At 43.5% G+C, this 20470-nt stretch overlaps 2 protein-coding genes across 19 annotated transcripts in view; both read left to right on the forward strand.

The window, feature by feature from the left end:
- Positions 1-219: 219 nt before the first annotated feature.
- LOC144040630 (phospholipase D1-like) lies at positions 220-18436 on the forward strand. Of its 3 annotated transcripts, XM_077554994.1 has the most exons (27): positions 220-342; positions 1152-1255; positions 5372-5555; positions 5613-5773; positions 5854-5996; positions 6075-6180; positions 6737-6802; positions 6980-7038; positions 7130-7222; positions 7520-7672; positions 8910-9059; positions 9409-9492; positions 10815-10896; positions 10990-11100; positions 11172-11354; positions 11483-11699; positions 12349-12480; positions 12930-13048; positions 13135-13248; positions 13334-13444; positions 13588-13676; positions 13952-14065; positions 14182-14231; positions 14703-14837; positions 14899-15052; positions 15158-15275; positions 17701-18436. In XM_077554994.1, exons 3-27 carry the CDS (start codon positions 5405-5407, stop codon positions 17923-17925), a joined length of 3120 nt encoding a protein of 1039 aa, XP_077411120.1. In that variant the 5' UTR covers positions 220-342; positions 1152-1255; positions 5372-5404; the 3' UTR covers positions 17926-18436. The 3 variants fall into 3 exon arrangements, with proteins under 3 accessions (XP_077411120.1, XP_077411121.1, XP_077411122.1); XM_077554995.1 differs by lacking the exons at positions 220-342; positions 1152-1255 and adding an exon at positions 2700-2964; XM_077554996.1 differs by lacking the exons at positions 220-342; positions 1152-1255 and adding an exon at positions 4773-4937.
- Positions 18437-19459: 1023 nt separating this feature from the next.
- The window catches only part of tnikb (TRAF2 and NCK interacting kinase b), a 29982-nt gene continuing 28971 nt past the window's right edge, over positions 19460-20470 (forward strand). For 6 of the 16 annotated variants that reach the window (XM_077555132.1, XM_077555134.1, XM_077555133.1 and 3 more), the window contains exon 1: positions 19462-19793. In XM_077555132.1, coding sequence (XP_077411258.1) covers positions 19737-19793 — 57 coding nt within the window. In that variant the 5' untranslated portion in view covers positions 19462-19736. Of the gene's footprint in view, positions 19794-20470 lie in introns of all 16 variants that reach the window. The other 10 variants (XM_077555131.1, XM_077555127.1, XM_077555129.1 and 7 more) reach the window with 3 other exon arrangements.

Below are 20470 nucleotides of genomic sequence, written 5' to 3' on the forward strand. Positions count from 1 at the left end.
TTTTGCAATAAATGGATTTTTATTTATATGGATTTCTGTTCAAGTGTGAAATTGTTTTCAGCGTACAAAAGCCACAAAAACATTGTAGTAATATCGCCAACGCGTCGTCGTTGTCTTCTCATATCCCGTGCGCCGGGATCCGGAATGTTGAGCTGCTTTGGAATGCGGACGGTTCCTGTTCTCCCGCCCGCGTGCGCACTTTAGAGTGTGTGTGTGCGCCACGAAGCCACATACTGTACGTACACGACACCTGTTTGCTTTCAGGGAGGTGACACCATAAAAGGCGAGCAACGTCGTCGGAAAGCTACAAAAGCACACCGCACTGCTGATGACTGCTGAAAGGTATTTGGATGTTTTTATTTTTTGATGTTGATATTTAGTTTGGTCATAAATCGAAATATTTGTATGTACAGTACATTAAAATTGGTATGATAGACAATATATGGACCATATGGAACTTGAGTAAAAGTGTAATCACTTTTTTTTTATGTTTAGAAGTAAGTTTATAGTTTAATTTTGAAAGTCCAAAGTGGGAACCGTTCAAGATGGTATAACTTCCTGTTACTTAAACAAAATTAAGTTCTAAATTAATGTGGAAAATTCCCACTAAACTTTTATTTTGTATAGCATTCATTACGCAAATGTTCAGATAAAATTGTTTAATTAAAATGTATTTATTCATATATATATATATATGTATATATATATATATATATATATATATATAAATTGTAATTTAACATTTTTTTATTAATGTATTTAAAAACTGGTTAATTGTATTTGTAATATAAACTGACTGAAATTAATGAGAATGATTGACAAAATTTAAAAAAAACAATATAGAATTATCTTTTTTTTAGGTTAAGTAATCGGCTGATTCATAATTAAATTAACAACATAAAGTATACGAATTTTGTCTTTCAGCCATTTTCCCGCTCATCTATCCGTTTTCAAAATAAAATGCCTGTGTACAAAAATGATCATTTATTCATAAAGCAGTATTATATTGATTGTATTTTACATTAACACGAATCACAAGATGTCATTAGGGGCTGTCAAGTGGGCGAAGATAACGTGTGTGTGTGCGCTTTCAAAATAATACCAGACGTCGGCAATGGAGTGAAGGTGTTGCCTGCGCTTTTATTTTGAAGTGACAGGAAGTGCTGATGTGGGGATTCTCGTGAGTGAGGCGGCGTCTTCACGTCTCGGCCGCGCTCTGTGGTTCACTCAAGCGGTTTCTTCTCATCTGCAGGAGGTAAGACGCACGCACGCTAGGACTCCTGCTTCCGGGATGCCCGTACGCGCGTGTGTGTGCAGTTGTTTAAATGCCTGTGAGTGTTGTCGACGCGCGTGCCTACGATTTTGCGAAAGTTTGCTTTTGTGCGCGTGCGTCCATCAATCAACGTGCGCGAGCATCACGGCGGAGCCTGCTCTTCCGGTGTGGGCGGCAGGTGGGGTGGGGGGTCTGTTTTGGATGAGAAGCACGTGATCAACTCCCCCCCCCCCCCCCCCAACACCGCACTTCCTCCTCTTGACTGGAAATGGACACTCAATCTTTTTTTTTAATTTCGTCATGTCTGTGTTGGGATGACTTGGCCATTTTGTAGTGCTGTTGGAATGTGTGGTGGCTATAAGCTACTAGTGCCTACGATGTATCCCACAATGCATCTTGAAGTAGCTACTAGTGAACAGTCGTCCTCACTAAAAACCCACGATGCATAGTTTTATGAGTTTACATAAATTTGGATTCCATACAGTTGAGAATGAGGGCTTTAAATTTGAATTAGGGTTTTAATGCTTTGTTATGGTTTTAAATTAATATTATTACGGGAGGTTTATGGTTTAAAATTATCTTTTTAAAAGCCTGATGGTTATTGGGATTTTTTTTTTTTTTTAGGCTGAGGCCGATTCTGCTTTTTGGCAGAATAAAATTACGATAACCAATTAATCGGGTAACTATTAAAATATATATATTTATTGCTCCTTTGACGCTGGCAACAAAGATATGAATTAAAGGCAGAATATTTATCTGTTTTACAATATTTGGTTCTTTATTATTTAACTTCTTTAAAAGAGAGAAAAATCAGCAAAAATGGCCTTTAACAAAAATTATTGTATACAAATATAAAATACAATCGGAAAAAAATGGACGATTTTGATCTGTTGAGCCCTAGTTTTTAATTAAACCATGGTTAAAGTTTGAAATTAGGGTTTCAAACCTGGGTCAGGATTTTCACATCAACATTTTTGACTGAGATTTAGGGTTCAAAATGGGGGGGATGGGGGGTCGAATCTAAGTTTTGGGTTTAAAATGAGGGGCCAGGGTTTGAAATGGTATGGTACGGGTTTCGGGTTTGAAATTAGGATGGCAAACCTGCTTTCAAATTTGAAAAGAGGATTAACTAGAAATGAAATTACCTAGAAACTAAATTACCCAGATGCCATCGTCATGGAGACCAAGCAGCAGGAAATGCTGATAATTGTTGCCATAGTAACCATACCAATCACATGTGTCTGAAATGACGACAAAGTAAGTTGTAGTCATCACATTCATAACAACTATTTGTCCACCGCATTGTTTGCTTGAATCAAAAAAAAAAAAAAAACGAGCTAGGACAAAAAGTCAGGGTAGCGCCGTTTTTCTACTTTTACATTTCCTGCTTCCCATATGTTTGCTTTTTCGAAATGACGCCATGATCGTCTCGCTCAGCTTTTTTGTCCGGCTCCTTTTCTTCTTCTTTTTTTTTGGGTTTGTGTTGAAAGGCAACCCACAGGAAATGTGAGGAAAGTGTGTGTGTGTGTGTGTGTGTGTGTGTGTGTGTGAGCAAGACCTGCTCTTCCACCGCAGCTCGTCCTGCCGAATGAACATTGACTCAGTGTGTACCTTTTAAGCACTTCATTGACTTAGTGGGTGTGTGGGTGTGCGCGCGCGCGTTTTAAGTGGCCAACACTCAAGTGCTCAAGGTGAGTGTATGTTTTGAGGTGCGGCATTTTCTCAATAATCATCATCAGCTGTCGATGTAATGGATAGAAAGTAGCCGACATTTTGAATCATTAATGTCCGCGATCGATGTTGCTGTTTCTCTTGTTGTTGACAAAGTTGAGCGTGTGTGAGAAAATAATAATCGGATGCTGAAATGTTGTCGAACATCTGAAAAAAAAAAGCGATATGTTCGTGCTACATAACTTGTGGCCGAGTTTCTGCCGGTGAAGAACAATCAACCTCTGACCTGATGGGAACTTTTTTCAAACGTGTTGAGCGTGAAATTCCGGTCGTGACTTTTGTGTCGCCGCGAGTGTTTTCCGCATTTGCCGACATGATGCTCGCATCACACTTGATTCTGCTTTGGAGTTCTTTTAACGGGAATACAATTTAAAAAAAAAAAAGGCGAGTCCCAGACATAATGATAATCCTCCAGGTGTGATGTTTTGCTCTTTTCGGGGATCGTCGGCGGAATTCCTGACATTTTTCTCGCTCGCGCTCGTCAATGTGGCTCTTGTGTGTTTGATTTGTGACGCTTGCGTCACCTGATGATGAGGACAACATCCTGCCACTGCGACCTTTCACCTCGCTAAGAGATGTAGAATAGAAGTCTTGTGGGTTTAAACTCGATTATATTAAGTCAATATTAAATCTTTAGCTTAAACTTGAACGGAACACTGTTCTCTCAGTAGATAAGGAAGCGTCACAGTGCCAGTTAACAATGATTTATTGATCTTTACACATTCTTTAGTTTTATGGCCTATTGTCTATTATATCCGAGCCATAAGTGCTTTATTACAATTTACAAAATGTAAAATAATCAAATACGTTCGTCACCATCATCGGTCCCGCATTAAGCTAAATGGACTCCACGAAAGCTAAGCTATATGCTAGTTTTAAGTACGCATTTTCAGGGCCGATAATGTTTATTAGTAGTCAAGGCAGCCGATAACCGATATTTCAAGACAATTTTTAATTTGCATCAAAAGAGGAAATATTAGTGTCAAAATTTAAACATTGGCTTCCAGGGTCATTAGTTTGTGTTAAGCCAAATGAAAAGCTAAGCAAGTAAATAGTGCCCTAAAGTCTTCTAATGTAAATAAAGTTTTCCAAAACTTTATTTACAATAGAAAAACATAAATGAAATGCAGAAGTGGAAAATCCAGGTCCAGAAAGTAAAAGCCATTGATGCTAGGTAGCTAACTAGCTCCCTAGCAGGTAAATGAGCACCATGGGAGCTAGCTAACTAGCTAGCTAGCATAAGCCATGTACTTTCTGGACCTGGATTTGCCACCTCTGCTGAAATGTTAAACTTGTTTTAATGTCTTAATTTTTTAATAATAATAATAAAAAGTGTAGGTAGTTCAGAGTGTCAGCAGCATCTTTTATTAAGTGAACATTTAAATAAATAGATAAATGAAAAGTTCTCACTGAGCGACAAATGCACATGAATGTCATTTTTTGTAAGTCTGTGTTGACTTCCTGTCTAGGGCAGCCATTTTGTGTTGGTTGTGTGATGTGAAAGAGAGAGTGTGTGTGTGTGCGTGAGTTCTACCTCATAACACCTGTTTGGGAAATAGTTTAGCGCTATGTGAAGCAAAACTTGGAGAACATTCCTATCTGCCAGTTTCACACACACACACACACACACAGGTAGAGTGACCACAATCCGTCCCCCGCCGGCCTCTCATTGGCTGTCGGGCAGCCTCCCGACAGCCTGGCGGACCAATGGCGCCTCCTCCCTGCCCAGTCAGGTTTCTCTCCTCTGCGCGCCGCACTACTTCGCTTGTCCACCTCACACGCCGTCCGTCTGTCTGCGTTTGTGTGCATGCGTGCGCGTGTGTGTGTGTGTGTGTGTGTGTGTGTGTGTGTGTGTACACGGGCACTATAAAGTTGAGGGGGCGTACACGAGGTGAGGATGAGGATGGTCTTTTCTCTGCCATTGCTGGCTCAGGTCAGTGGATGCCGACGTATGTGTGATGATGATGATGATGATGATGATGATGATGATGATGCTTTCTGTAGCAGCCTCAGCTCACTGGCTGCGCTTGTGCGTCCAATTAGCGTAAGTGCTAAACTGCGTGCTGTCAACGCTGTCTGGACCGTATTTCATTCTTGAAGCCAAATGTTTGCTGGCCATATTTGGGCAAAGGACGGAGTGACTCATCGAAACAAACTTGACTCATGTCAACCATTCGAAGTGGATTCATTGAAGTGCAATGCAACTTTGGAAGTGGACTTTGCGGCTATTTCCTAGCATTAGCGTTAGCGCCACTAAGGTGTACAGTGACAATTTGTAGCTGCTATATTAGCAGTGTTAGCTAGCAATGTTTATCTATCGTGAGGGATGACTGTCATATTTTGTGTCCTCCGTACCCGTCTCTCCAGGTGAGCCTTGGGCTCCCAGCTGAGTCTTAAGCCATGTTGGGTCAAACCCGGCCGGCCTCCAGCACGCTGCAACTGGTCTCCAGCGACATAAGCGGCATCATGGAGACGCTGGACGCCCAAGAGCTCGACACGGGTGACAGCGGCAGCGGCAGCGGCGGCGGTCATAGCGACACCGGAGAGCCAGGTAGGTCCTACTAAGGTTCTGTTTTGGTCATATACTTTAAAGTAAATATCATTCCAGGGGACCGGTTGCCATTCCTGACGGTGTACAACACGGTGGGCTTCAAGGACCGCAAGTCGGCCTTCCTGTCCTGTCCCATCACCGCCAATATCCTGCAGGTGGAACGCTTCACCTCGGCACAGGACCGCTTCAACGTCAGCCAGCAGAGGAGCGTCAGCAAGGTTGCCAAGCCGAGACCGTCAAACCGTGACGTTACGGAGTCCAGTCATGTGACAGACGTCCCGCGTGTGTGACGTTTCAGTCCATGCCGGCGGTCTACAAGATTGAGATGAAACACGGCGAGTTCACGTGGTTGGTGAAGAAGAAGGAGAAGCACTTCCAGGATCTCCACAGAGACTTGAAGACGTACAAGGCCGTCCTCAACCTGCCGCTGCCCACGCGCAGGTCCGAAAAACAATTCGGATTGGGAAATGGGTTGTGATTGAAAAGATCAGACTTTTTTAATGTTTTCGTTGTGTGCAGTCACACTATCAGGAGGCAGACGGCAGGGGAAGGCAGAGACATCCCCAACCTGCCCAGAGGTGGAGGAGACGAGCTGGCCAGAGAGGAGCAAGTGTCCAGTCGCAAGGTAGCTTAGTGCTAACATATAATGGAAACACCATATAGGGGCTAACTGAAATTAGCATTGATGTCATGATGATTGTAAACCATCAAACTGCTACCTGAACACACACATAGCAGCAGCACATTCTTGCAGTCATTTATTCTCTAGCTAGTAGCTAGGGGAACTATGACGCTATTTAGCTAGCGAGTCAAAACTGCACCACATTCTCACTCCTATATTCTCTTGCTATTAGAAATAACAAGCTAAATAGCAGCCATTCATTCTCTAGCTAATAGAACTAACAAGCTCGCTAGCGAGTCAAACTGCACCTTATGAGCTAGTAGCTAGTAGAACTAACAAGCTAACTAGCTAGCTAGTCATACTGCACCACGTTCTTACTCATTTATTCTCAAGCTAGTAGCTAGTAGAACTAACAAGCTAACTAGCTAGCTAGTCAAACTGCTACTTTATCACACAGAGTAGAAATACATTTTCTGTCATTTATTCTCTAGCTAGTAGGTAGCTGGCTAGCTAGCTAGCTTGGATTGATGTTCCTCTGCTGTTTTTTTTTTTTTTCCAGAAACAACTGGAAGATTACCTCAACAAGTTGCTCAAGATGCCGACGTACCGCAACTACCACGGCATGGTAAGCAGCCATTTTGCCTCAGAACAACCTTGTTTGAGAGTACAAGCTTCACTGAATTCGAACCTTGTGCGCGAGTAAAATCGTGTGTGTATAGACCTTTTGCATAAGTAGAACCATGTAGAACTTGTCCTCCGCTTGTTGTTGACGTTGAATTCTTGGACTTCCCGTTGCTGTCAGATGGAGTTCATTGACGTCAGCCAGCTGTCATTCATCCACGATCTGGGTCCGAAAGGCTTGTGAGGGATTTGATTGGCCAACCCAAACATTTTGTAGCTAATACACAATTTCGAACAGTGTTTTTTTTTGTGTGTGTGCGTGTGTCGATAGAGAAGGAATGGTTCTGAAGAGGTCCGGCGGCCATCGGATCCCCGGACTCAACTGCTGCGGTCAGAGCAAGATGTGTTACCGCTGGTCCAAACGGTCAGTACGCACGCCACACCACACCACGAATCGAGTAGAAATACTCCATTACTCTACTTGAGTAGATTTTTAAGGTAAAAAAAAAAAAAAAAGGAGACTTTGAACTGTAAAAAGCAAAACAAATTGCATACTGTTGTGAAATTACCCAAAGGTTTCCTTATGAATGTCCCGCTAGCTTAATTGAAAACACCATTGACATGCTAACAGTTAGCATCAATAGTCGCGGTTTTTAGAATGGATATTTGAACACAAATGGTGAATGTCATTATCTTTGTCTTATGTTGTATTCACGTGTAGCTGGCTGGTGGTGAAGGACTCGTTCCTGCTGTACATGAAACCCGACTCGGGTGCCATTTCCTTCGTGATGCTGTTTGACAAGGAATTCAGCGTCAAGATGGACTCCAAGGACACGGCGACGCAGCACGGCGTGCGCGTGGACAGCCTGTCCAGGTCCCCACCACCGTACCCATAACCACTTTAAAAAAAAAATTGTGCTGCGCTAGTAACACTACTAGGTCCAAATAGTAGAAATATGACACGCACTAGTAGCCTAATTTTCAAGGATGTTGAACAAATGCTCAAATGGCTTAAGGTCCATGAACTAGTAAACTCTTTGTCCTCGCTCAAAAGCCAATTCAGCGCACTAGTAAACTATCGCACTGCACTAGTAATACCACTACGAAGCCCAACTAGTATCCACATGACACACACTAGTAGCTTCCTTATCAAGGAGCTGGAACAAATGCACAAACTGCTTAAGGTTCATGTACTAGTACACTCTTTGTCCTTACTAGTAAACACCAGGCCCAACTAGTAGGCATGTGAACGCACTAGTAGCCTCCTTATCAAGGATGTGGAATAAATGCTCAGACAGCTTTAGGTCCTCACTCGTGAGCCAATTCAGGCCACTAATAAATGATCGTGCTCTACTAGTAACACTACTTGGCCCAACTAGTAGCCCCGTTACCCGCACTAGTAGCTTCCTTATCAAGGATCTGGAACAAATGCTCAGACGGCTTAAGGTTCATGTACTAGTACGCTCTTTGTCCTCACTGGTCAACAAATTAGGTGCACTAGTAAACTACGGTCCTGCGCTAGTAACACTACTAGGCCCATTTAGTAGGCATGTGGACCCACTAGTAGTCTCCTTATCACGAATGTTCGACAAATGCTCAAACAGCTTAAGGTTCATGAACTAGTACACTCTTTGTCCTCGCTCATAAGCCAATTCAGCACACTAGTAAACGATCGTGCTGCACTAGTAACACTACTAGGCCAAACCAGTAGCCATGTGACACGCACTAGTAGCCTCCTTTTCAAGGATCTGGAACAAATGCTCAAACGGCTTAAGGTTCATGTACTTGTATGCTCTTTGTCCTCACTAGTAAACCAATTAAGCGCACTAGTAACACTACTAGGCCTATCTAGTAGGCATGTGACATGCACTAGTAGCCTCCTTGTGAAAAATATGGATTTCATGTTTAACAGATTGTTTTACCTCATTGATATTCATTTTAAGTTCCATGTACTGGTGTGCTTTTTTGTCCTCACTCGTAGGACGACTTTTGCATGCCACGAAAACTTTATGTTACTACTGAGCCAATACTTTACATTAGTTACCAATTGCGTGCTTAGTAGTACTATTGACGTTTAAAAAAAAAATGCGTGCGTGCGTGCGTGCGTGCAGGTGCCTGGTGCTGAAGTGCAGCAGCTACCGCCACGCCCGCTGGTGGGGTCAGGCCATCGAGGGCTTCGTGCACAAGCACGGCGCCGCCTTCCTCACCGACCATCGCTTCGGTTCCTTCGCCAGGCAGGAGGAGAACATCCCCGCCAAATGGTAACCGCGGCAACCGCCCGCCCGCCCGCCCGCCCGCCTTTCGCTTGACTTTTCATTTGGGGAAAGCGTCGCAACGAGCCAGCGCTCCCATCTGGAAAATTAAACGGCGCGGGTGGAGCCAGCTGAGAGGCTGCGCGTGCGTGCGTGCGTGCGTGCGTGCGTGCGTGCGTGCGTGCGTGTGTTTCTCACTTTAGTAACACGACACAAAGTGAGGGAAAGTGAGCCTGTGTTGCCCATCACTTGTCCCCCTGCTGAGCAACACTATACGGTGTGTGTGAGATGTGTGTGTGTTTTGTCAAGTAATCTTGTGTGTGTGTGTGTGTGTGTGTGTGTGTGTGTGTGTGTCCAGGTACGTGAATGGGAAGACGTACATGGAAGACGTGGCCAACGCTCTCGAGGAGGCCAAAGAAGAAATCTTCATCACAGACTGGTGGTGAGTTCAAGTGTGTGTGTTTTGTGTGTGCGTGGAGTTCATTTGGTGGTCACCTCTAGTGTAGCATTTGTCTGAGCGGATCAGTTACTGTCTGAGGCTACCACACACACACACACACAAAGTCTTTGTATCATCGCGGGGACATCTCATTGACATGATGCATTTCCTAGCCCCTCCCCCTAACCTCATCCATCAAAAATGATTGCCTACCCCCCATTCCTTACCCTAACCTCAGCCGTAACCCAATTCAAAGCTAAACTCGAAAACCAAGTCTTGACCCTCAAAAAGAGGTCTAAACTTGTGGGGACCACCAAAATGCCCCCCCCCCCCCACCCCCACACAATTTCAAGTCGATCCACACATTGCTAGTTAAAGCTGGAAAAACACAACCCTGTGAGACGTGTGTGTCGATGTGTATATGTCAGGTTTTACTGCCATTGTGAGGACCGACTTTGGCCCAAATTTAGACCTCTTTAATGAGGGTCAAGACTTGGTTTTAGAGTTTAGGTTTGAATTGGATTTTGGTTAGGGTAAGGTGCTAGGAAATGCAATATGTCAATTGGATGTCCCCACTAAGATAGTAAGACAAACCTGTGTGTGCGTGTGTGTGTGTGTGTGTGTGTGTGGTCTTGTTTTTGTTACATAGTGGGGCCAACCTACCGGGATTTCACAGACTTGTGGGGCCCACCCGTCCATGTGGGGACATTTTGGTGGTCCCCATGAGTCCAAACCTCTTTTTGAAGGTCAAAACTTGGTTTTAGAGTTTAGGTTTGAATTGGGTTTTGGTTGGGGTAAGGTGCTAGGAAATGCAGTATGTCAATTGGATGTCCCCACTAAGATAGTAAGACAAACCTCTGTGTGTGTGTGTGTGTGGTCTTGTTTTTGTTACATAGTGGGGCCAACCTACCGGGATTTCACAGAGTTGTGGGGCCCACCCGTCCATGTGGGGACATTTTGGTGGTCCCCATGAGTCCAAACCTCTTTTTGAAGGTCAAAACTTGGTTTTAGAGTTTAGGTTTGAATTGGGTTTTGGTTGGGGTAAGGTGCTAGGAAATGCAGTATGTCAATTGGATGTCCCCACTAAGATAGTAAGACAAACGTGTGTGTGTGTGTGTGTGTGTGTGTGTGGTCTTGTTTTTTTTACATAGTCCATGAGTCCAAACCTCTTTTTGAGGGTCAAAACTTGGTTTTAGAGTTTAGGTTTTAATTGGGTTTGGGTTTTGGTTAGGGTAAGGGTCTAGGAAATGCATCAAGTTAATGAGATGTCCCCACTAGAAATGTAAACCCAACATGTGTGTGTGTGTGTGTGTGTTTCACATTAGGTTAAGTCCCGAGATCTTCCTGAAGAGGCCCATCGTGGAGGGCAACCGCTGGCGTTTGGATCACTTGCTGCGGCGTAAAGCCGTGAGTTTGGCGGGAAGGAGGGGGAGGGTCGAGCAAGTGCTCCGTGGAGCATGAATTTCCACCGTGACCTCGACTGTGACGCTTTTCTCACAGCTCCAAGGCGTGCACATCTACGTCATGCTCTACAAGGAAGTGGAGCTGGCGCTGGGCATCAACTCGGGGTACAGCAAGCTGACACTACGCCACCTTCACCCTAATATCAAGGTGAGTGTGTGTGTGTGTGTGTGTGTGTGTGTGTGTGTTTGTCTCCCGTGACACTTTGTATCATCACCCAGGTGATGCGTCACCCCGACCACGTGTCGTCCGCCGTGTACCTGTGGGCTCATCATGAGAAGATCGTGGTCATCGACCAATCGGTGGCCTTCGTGGGCGGGATCGACCTGGCGTACGGTCGCTGGGACGACCGAGAGCACCAACTCACCGACGTCGGGAGTGTCACCTTCTCGCAAATGGAGCAGGTGATCTTACGTTCTTACGGTTGCTTTAACATCATCATTATTACATTCTCAGTGTATTACATGCTTATTACAATGTTACTACACTGTTATTACATTTGTATCGCTTTTTGTGATTGTGGCTGTCTTAGGCCGAGGCGTCCTCCGGCATCATGGCCGCCAAAGCAAACGGCAACGGTGCCACCGGCTACGGGAATGCAGCCTTCTCGGCCGATGACATGGAGGCGCAGCCCAAGATCAAAGGTCAGAGCAGGATGAGGAGGGCTAAGATGAGCATCAAGCGCCATCTGCAGAAACACAGACTCGCCCACGCCGACAGCGACGACGAGCTCGACCAAGACGTGGCAGGTACAAAAAAGTACACTCACTAAAAAAAAAAAAAAAAATCTCACAAGCCAAGAAACAGCTCTCAAACATAAAAGAACTCTCTCATGAAAACACAAATCCCTCTCACTCACGTTCACCGAAAAACTCTCACACTAAATTCTGACACACCAAAATAACTCTCTACACAAAAAAACTCTCACACTCATTAAAAAAAAACTCTCACATTAGCAAAATGACTAACAGGCAAAAAACAACTCTCAACAAAAAATCATAAAAAACACAAACCTCTCACACACAATGTCATGCTCATTAAAAAAAATTCTCACACAAAACTGACACCAAAAACCTCACACAAAAATGTCTCACATGGAAAAAACACACTCATATACAAAAAAAAACACTTACCAAATAAACTCACTCATATAAAAACTCTCATTCACACAAACACTTCACACTCACATACTCTTGCACACAAAAACTTGTTACATTGAAAAAAAACTCTCACATACAAAAAAAACACTTACCAAATAAGCTGTCACTCTCATGCAAAAACTCTCATTCACAAATCCACTCACCAAAAAAGCTCTCTCTCTCTCTCTCGCTCTCTGTGTTTCTGTTTTTCCGCTTGCCCACGCGTGGCTGCTGATTGGCCGTCTGTGCTGCGTTATAGGAGGAGATGCGGAGCGGAACCCTCAGCCGGGCGACGACGACGACCTGTGCGGGAACACGCGCTTCTGGCATGGCAAAGATTACTGCAACTTTGTGCATAAGGACTGGATCGAGCTGGACAAACCTTTCGATGGTAAATTTGCATGACGCCAAACATTTGCTATCTGACTGTACAATATCGCGTTAGCACGTTAGCATGTTAGAATGGAAATGCCATTCCAGCCTTCTCAATATTATTGTCATAATATTGTACTTTATAAAAACATATAATAGTAACTGAATTAAATAGAATCAACGTTTTGGTCATAATGCATCATTTTAATTGCTGCTCCTTCTGGTGTGCTTGCCTTGGCCACCGGGGGCAGTATAAGACATCGAGGCGTTATTATGAATCCCACTTGACTTCTAGGCAGTTGTAGTTATCAGATTGTCCTAGAACACGTGCGGGCTCGTTTCGGCACCTGTGGATTCACACTTTTTTCAGTATATTTTAATTTTTTAAATGTTTTATTTTATATTTTCACACGCTGACATCTCAAAGTGTTATCCTTCCCACTTTGTGCTCATCCCGTTACGTTCCAGATTTCATCGACCGTCACGTGACACCCAGGATGCCCTGGCACGACATCTCGTCGGTGGTTCACGGCAAAGCGGCGCGCGACGTGGCCAGACACTTCATACAGCGATGGAACTTCACCAAGGTCGGCCGGCTTGAAAGATTCCCATGACAAACTCATTGCTAAGGTTGACGGGAATTATTATTTCATTTTTTTTTTCCCCTCATCAGATCGTGAAGCCGAAATATCGCTTGCTGTCCTTCCCGTACCTTCTGCCCAAGTCGCACACCACCGCCGGACATCAGCGCTACCAAGTCCCCGGATGCGTCACCACCAAAGTTCAGGTTGGTCCGCCATTTTAGCTCCTCCCTTTGACGTCAGCTGTTTTTCTTCTGGAATTTGCGTCTGATGGACTTCCCGCCCCTCCAGATCCTTCGCTCGGCGTCTGATTGGTCGGCCGGCATCAAGTACCACGAAGAGTCCATCCACAACGCCTACGTGCAGGTCATCGAGAACAGCCAACATTTCATCTACATCGAGGTATCTCGTATCTCACGAGTTCAAATAAGCCTGAGTTAACGGGATTTAAATAGCCTAAGTTAATGACGGTCGCAATTTTCACCTATGGGGGTGTACTCACTTTTGTTGGCATACGGTGTTGACGTGCAGGTGTTTCCTTCCAGAATCAATTTTTCATCAGCTGCGCGGACAACAGACACGTCTTCAACAAGATCGGAGACGCCATCGCCGAGCGTATCATCAAAGCGCACAGGTGACACGCGCGCGGGCGGAAACCCTATGCCCAAATATGGTCATTGGCATATTTTTGTCCCTATGTCGTCCGTTATTCTCCCATTACGTTACTAACCAATTTGACGTGTCGCAAAACTCCGCCTCCTCCCTCATTATGCGGGAGTCGTGCAGCATTACAATATTGATTTCATATTTAACTCATTCACTGCCAGCCCAGGAAAAAATGGATTTTGGCAGCGAATGAGTTAATGGAAATTTTGAATCTTTTTTTTTTTTTTTTCTTCCCTCGTTCAGGGAAGGTAAAAAGTATCGCGTGTACGTGGTCACGCCTCTGCTGCCGGGCTTTGAAGGCGACATCAGCACCGGGGGAGGAAGCGCCATCCAGGCCATCATGCACTTTAACTACAGGTGTGTGTGTGTGTGTGTGTGTGTGTGTGTGTGTGTTTGTGTGTGTGTGTGTGTGAGAGAGAGAGATCCTTTCTTTCTCTCTTCCCCTCATTCTATCCAACATGTCTCCCACGCAGGACCATGAACAGAGGCGAGCACTCTATCATCTCACAGCTCAAAAGAGAAAGTAAGTCACCTGACAGGAAGTCATCATCGAGGGCGTGATATTGCGACTATTAAATGATTTATTTTTTTTATTTTTTTTTTGGTGTAATTCAGAAATATTTTTTTGTTTTGTTGGTCTCTTCCACTAACACTTCCAATTCCATCACCCTGGCCCTGGTTGATCTCTTATACTCTGCTGCCACCTGCTGGCCGTTTTTTTTTTTTTATAATAACTACCATTGCTTTAAGCCACCTCTTCAGGTCAGAGGCTGCATCAAAACCTTCTGTATGCTTTAGCATAAATAAAAAATAAATAAAAATATTAAAAAAAAACATAAATGTATAAATACGTCTTTGGGATCATGACAATATTTAAAATATAACTTATTTATACATTTTTGGGAGCAGATGAGTTAATCGCACAGCCCTTTTTTTAAAATCAAAATCAATCATGCAATATTGATCTTCACCGTATTGATGACGCGACCCGCAGTGGACGACCAGTGGATCAACTACATTTCCATCGCCGGCCTGAGGACGCACGCCCAGCTGGAGGGCAAGCTGGTCACCGAGCTCATCTACGTGCACAGCAAGATGCTCATCGCCGACGACAACACCGTCATCATCGGTAAACGCCGCCGCCGCCAACGCGCCGCCGCCGCCCGAGTAACCGCCGCGCGCGCCCGCAGGCTCTGCCAACATCAACGACCGCAGCATGCTGGGAAAGCGGGACAGCGAGGTGGCCGTGATCGTGGAGGACTCGGAGACGGTGACGTCGGTCATGGACGGGCTGGAGTACCGGGCCGGACGTTTCGCGCTGCAGCTTCGCATCGAGTGCTTCAAGTATGTTGTATTTGTTACTTCCTGTTACTCTTCTGTCAGTCAAAAGATTTTTGGGTGTCCCAAAACTTTTGACCACGTGTCGTGATGTCATCTTCTGTCTGTCAGGACGATTTTGGGCGCTCACACCGACGCAAGCATCGACGTATCGGACCCAATCAGTGATCAGTTCTACAAGGAGGTCTGGCTGAGCACATGCGCTCGGAACGCCACCATCTACCAGAAGGTCAATTCAATCAATTGAAATTCTCTTAAATGCACAAAATACTCTCTAAAAGTAACTAAAATACAAAAAAATTCATGAAATATTCCCTACAAGTAGCCTACTCTTAAACCTACTAAAATACCCCCTAAACACTCTCTAAAAGTAAATAAAATACTCTTAAATCTAATAATATATCACTTACAGGTAATACTTTTAAATGTACTGAAATACTCCCTAAATGTTACTTAAATACGCTGACGGTAAATCTGTGAAATATTCCCTAAAAGTTACCTTAACACTCCTAAATACACAAAATACTCTCTAAAAGTAACTTAAATACTCACAAATCTACTGAAATTTACCTAAAGACTTTTAAATACAAAAAAAATACTCTGTAAAAGTAACTAAAATACTCTTAAATCTAATAATATATCGTATAAATGTCACCTATTCTTAAATCTCTTGAAATACTCCCCAAAAATGACCTAAATTCTCTTAAATCTACTTCATTACTCCCTAAAAGTAATCTATAATACAATATAATATTTATGGATAATACTTTTAAATGTACTGAAATACTCCCTAAATGTTACTTAAATACGCTGACGGTAAATCTGTGAAATATTCCCTAAAAGTTACCTTAACACTCCTAAATACACAAAATACTCTCTAAAAGTAACTTAAATACTCACAAATCTACTGAAATTTACCTAAAGACTTTTAAATACAAAAAAAATACTCTATAAAAGTAACTAAAATACTCTTAAATCTAATAATATATCATATAAAAGTCACCTATTGTTAAATCTCTTGAAATGACCTAAATACTCTTAAATCAACTTCATTTCTCCCTAAAAGTAATCCATAATACTAGATCATATTTATAGGTAATACTTTTAAATGTACTGAATTACTCCCTAAATGTTACCTAAATAAACTTATAGTAAATCTGTGAAATATTCCCTAAAAGTTACCTTAACACTCCTAAATACACAAAATACTCTCTAAAAGTAACTTAAATACTCACAAATCTACTGAAATTTACCTAAAGACTTTTAAATACAAAAAAATACTCTGTAAAAGTAACTAAAATACTCTTAAATCTAATAATATATCGTATAAATGTCACCTATTCTTAAATCTCTTGAAATACTCCCCAAAAATGACCTAAATTCTCTTAAATCTACTTCATTACTCCCTAAAAGTAATCTATAATACAATATAATATTTATGGGTAATACTTTTAAATGTACTGAAATACTCCCTAAATGTTACTTAAATACGCTGACGGTAAATCTGTGAAATATTCCCTAAAAGTTACCTTAACACTCCTAAATACACAAAATACTCTCTAAAAGTAACTTTAATACTCACAAATCTACTGAAATTTACCTAAAGACTTTTAAATACAAAAAAATACTCTCTAAAAGTAACTAAAATACTCTTAAATCTAATAATATATCGTATAAATGTCACCTATTCTTAAATCTCTTGAAATACTCCCCAAAAATGACCTAAATTCTCTTAAATCTACTTCATTACTCCCTAAAAGTAATCTATAATACAATATAATATTTATGGGTAATACTTTTAAATGTACTGAAATACTCCCTAAATGTTACTTAAATACGCTGACGGTAAATCTGTGAAATATTCCCTAAAAGTTACCTTAACACTCCTAAATACACAAAATACTCTCTAAAAGTAACTTTAATACTCACAAATCTACTGAAATTTACCTAAAGACTTTTAAATACAAAAAATACTCTCTAAAAGTAACTAAAATACTCTTAAATCTAATAATATATCATATAAAAGTCACCTATTGTTAAATCTCTTGAAATGACCTAAATACTCTTAAATCTACTTAATTTCTCCCTAAAAGTAATCTATAATACTAGATCATATTTATAGGTAATACTTTTAAATGTACTGAATTACTCCCTAAATGTTACCTAAATAAACTTATAGTAAATCTGTGAAATATTCTCTAAAAGTTACCTTAACACTCCTAAATACACAAAATACTCTCTAAAAGTAACTTAAATACTCTTAAATCTAATATTACATAAAAGTAACCTACTCTTAAATTTCCTGAAATACTCCCTAAAAGTAATCTAAATACTTTTAAATGTACTGAAACACTCCCAAAAAGTGACCTAAATACTCTTAAATCCACTGAAATACTCCCAAGAAGTAACCTAAATACTCCTAGATGTACTCCAAATATTTTTTTTAAGTTACCAAAATTATCTTACATATGAAAATAGGAAAATAAACACTATACTTAAATAATGACTCCAAATCTTTTCCACATAAAAATTAAATACAAAGTATAAATGTTCGTTCAGGTACCACTAGAGGGCGCCAACGTACCGCAACCACTGCTAAAGAATAGCCAAGTGCGCGTCTCCTGACTGGCGCGTTGTTGTCTGGGTCCGTCCAGGTGTTCCGCTGTCTCCCCTCCAGCGACGTGCGCAACATCACCGAGCTTGAGGGCTACCTGGGCAAGCCGGGCCTGGACCGGGAAGACCCGGTCCGAGCTCAGGAGGAGCTCAGGAAGATCCGCGGCTTCGTGGTGCAATTCCCTCTGCAGTTCCTCGCCGAGCAGAACCTCCTCCCTCCCATGGGCACTAAGGAGGCCATGATGCCCATGGAGGTTTGGACCTGAGGCCTTTCCCGGCGGGACTCGCGGGAACTTGACCTTCCCCCTTCCCCACGAAACCTCAAGAACTGAAAAGAGTGACGACTGCAGAAGACACTAGCGGCTCCTCGCATGCTCCCCAAGTGCCAAAAACGTGCGCCGGCAGGAAGTCGCCCCTCCCGGGAAAATATGGCGGCAGTCGCCTTAACTTCCACGCGATGACCTCGTCACTGGAACCGTCCTACGTGCTGCGCCGTTAGCCTACGCCGATGTCATCATTGCGCGACGGGCATGTGTCCGGCTCGCCGTCCTCCATTTTGTTTGTGCGTGGCATGTTTGTCTTATGAATGGATTGTGCTTCCTCTTCTTCTTCTTCTTTTCAGTCTACCTCGCAGCCCTTCCGCCTTGTTTCCAATAATTGCCTCATCTTCTCTGTCCTCGAGTCGCCTTGAAAGGTGGAAATGTTCCCAGCGCGAGCGTCGTCCTGCATGTTGCGTCTGTGCGTGTCCTCCACCAAATGCACTATTTGCACACATTCTTCCCGTGTCTCTCGCGTTGTCATTGTGTCGTGGTGGCGAGTATCTGGATGTCACCTCATGCTCCTTCCAATTAAAAAAAGAATAATTATGCAGACTAAAAAAAAAAAATGTTGGGTTGTTTTCCGAGCTTTGCACAGTTTGTATTATGATTTAATAAAACGCAGGCGCCAGGGTGACAACAGTAAAGTTGGGCCACCTGAGAACAGCGAGAGCAACTAAAACAACCCCAGGCTGTCACGCTTGAAAAGATTCTCACTAGAGGGTGTGAAAGTTATTTTATTGTGTCCTTAGAAAACCTCAAAAAGTGGCCTCATTTTCCATTTCTCGCCACTGGGCGGCGCCTGAAGCAATCTGAACGCTTGGGTTGACACAGTTGAGGTTTGTGCGACATCAGCACCGAACCAAAAGGTTCTTGTAGTATTGAAAAATAAGATGGAAAAAAAAAAACAATAATAGTGAAAAAAAAAAATAAATAAAAATAAATATATATATATATATATATATATATATATATATATATATATATTCGTTAAATCAGTTTGCATGTTCTAACAAAATACATTTTTTAAAATAGCATCTTTTGTTCAGTTTTTATGACATAACTTTTACCTCGCACCTACTAAAAACAAACAAATCTTTAACTATACATACATTCATAGAATACAAAAATAAAAGAAAGCTGCTCAAAAAAAAACTCCTTAAAACAAAATTTGAAAGACAAAAAGTTACACAAATGCAGCACTAAAACTGATGATTATTATTATTATTATTTTTTTTTTAACTCACAACCTCCCACTAGATATTCTTTCATATTAGCCCGCTAGTATAGCAGGCTAGCCATATCGGTGTCTCGAGAACACTTTTTGGTTCCAATAATTCCGAAACAAATGTTAATTAACCTTTAATTATCATCTGAATTTCCAACAGTCGAGTTATAAAAATAGATAGCTAGATAGTGGGCGTGTCCAAGTGACGTGAACGCCCCTCCCGGGATCCGCGCGCGCTCCCGGCGAGTGACGCTGTGGAGTGCGCGCCGCCGCCGCCGATGTGCACTCTCTCGTGCGCGCGTCCGCGCAGGTGGAGGCATGTAGCAGTACCTGAAGCTTCCGTGCACGTTGTCGTCGCTTCTTCTTCTTCCTGACGTCGCCCGACCTCGTGGAGGGAGGAGGAGGCGGAGGTGGTGGTAGAGGGGGAGGAAGGAAGGAGGACGAGGAGGGAGCAAGGTTGGAGGACGAGTCGATCAGGACGCTTCCTTCCTTCCATCTTGAGTGAACCAGCCGCATCCGTCCCTCCGCCGCCATGGCGAGCGACTCCCCCGCGAGGAGTCTGGACGAGATCGACCTGTCTGCTCTGCGGGTAAGCCGAGCGCGCGCGCGCGCGCGCGTCTACGTGCGTGTTGCCCAGCACCTGTCCTACCCACCCCCCCCCCCCCCCATCTCTCACCCTTTTTCCTCACCATCCTCAACCTGCCTGCTCCCCCTCACCCTACTGGTGTCGCGCGCGCGCGGGTGCTGCTTCGTTCATGCTGCATGTCGCGCGCGTGATTGTGTTTTCTTGACAATCGAGGTCGCGCCCGCGCGCGCGTTCGCACCTCGGTTCGTGCAGATGTGCGCGCGCGCGTCTCGTTCAAATCGTTTGGCTTGACGCGCGTGCATGTAAATCCCAACGAGGAGACGCGCTCGCGCGCGCGCGCGCCATCCAGCCAGCCAGTTCCGCCATTTCGTGATGTTGTGGTCACATCAGCAGCAGTGACGCGCTCGGCGAGCACGCGCACGCGCACTCTCGCACGCCATAGCTGAGGAATGTGTGGGCGGGCGGGCAGGCAAGCGCGCGCGTGTGCCCAGTGAGAGAATTCACATGTCAACTTGCACCTTCTTCTTACATGGCTCAGACGAGCGTGTCGCCGCGCGTGCGTGCGTGCGCGCGCGTCCCCGTGTCTCGTCTCCTTCTTTATTATTTTAATTACACAACACAACAGTGAACAACAACGCCACGCAAAACAAGTACCTGCAGAGTCAAGTCTGGACACGATG

Source organism: Vanacampus margaritifer, chromosome 20 (assembly GCF_051991255.1).
Source record: "Vanacampus margaritifer isolate UIUO_Vmar chromosome 20, RoL_Vmar_1.0, whole genome shotgun sequence".
In the NCBI taxonomy this organism is placed as follows: domain Eukaryota; kingdom Metazoa; phylum Chordata; class Actinopteri; order Syngnathiformes; family Syngnathidae; genus Vanacampus; species Vanacampus margaritifer.

What these genes read in the sequence shown, in the direction of transcription:
- LOC144040630 (XM_077554994.1), top strand. Translation starts at nt 5,405, where the DNA reads ATGTTGGGTCAAACCCGGCCGGCCTCCAGCACGCTGCAACTGGTCTCC. An exon ending in AGCAGAGGAGCGTCAGCAAG is followed by an intron (nt 5,774 to 5,853) that starts GTTGCCAAGCCG and finishes GTGACGTTTCAG; the next exon opens with TCCATGCCGGCGGTCTACAA. An exon ending in CTTCGCATCGAGTGCTTCAA is followed by an intron (nt 15,053 to 15,157) that starts GTATGTTGTATT and finishes TCTGTCTGTCAG; the next exon opens with GACGATTTTGGGCGCTCACA.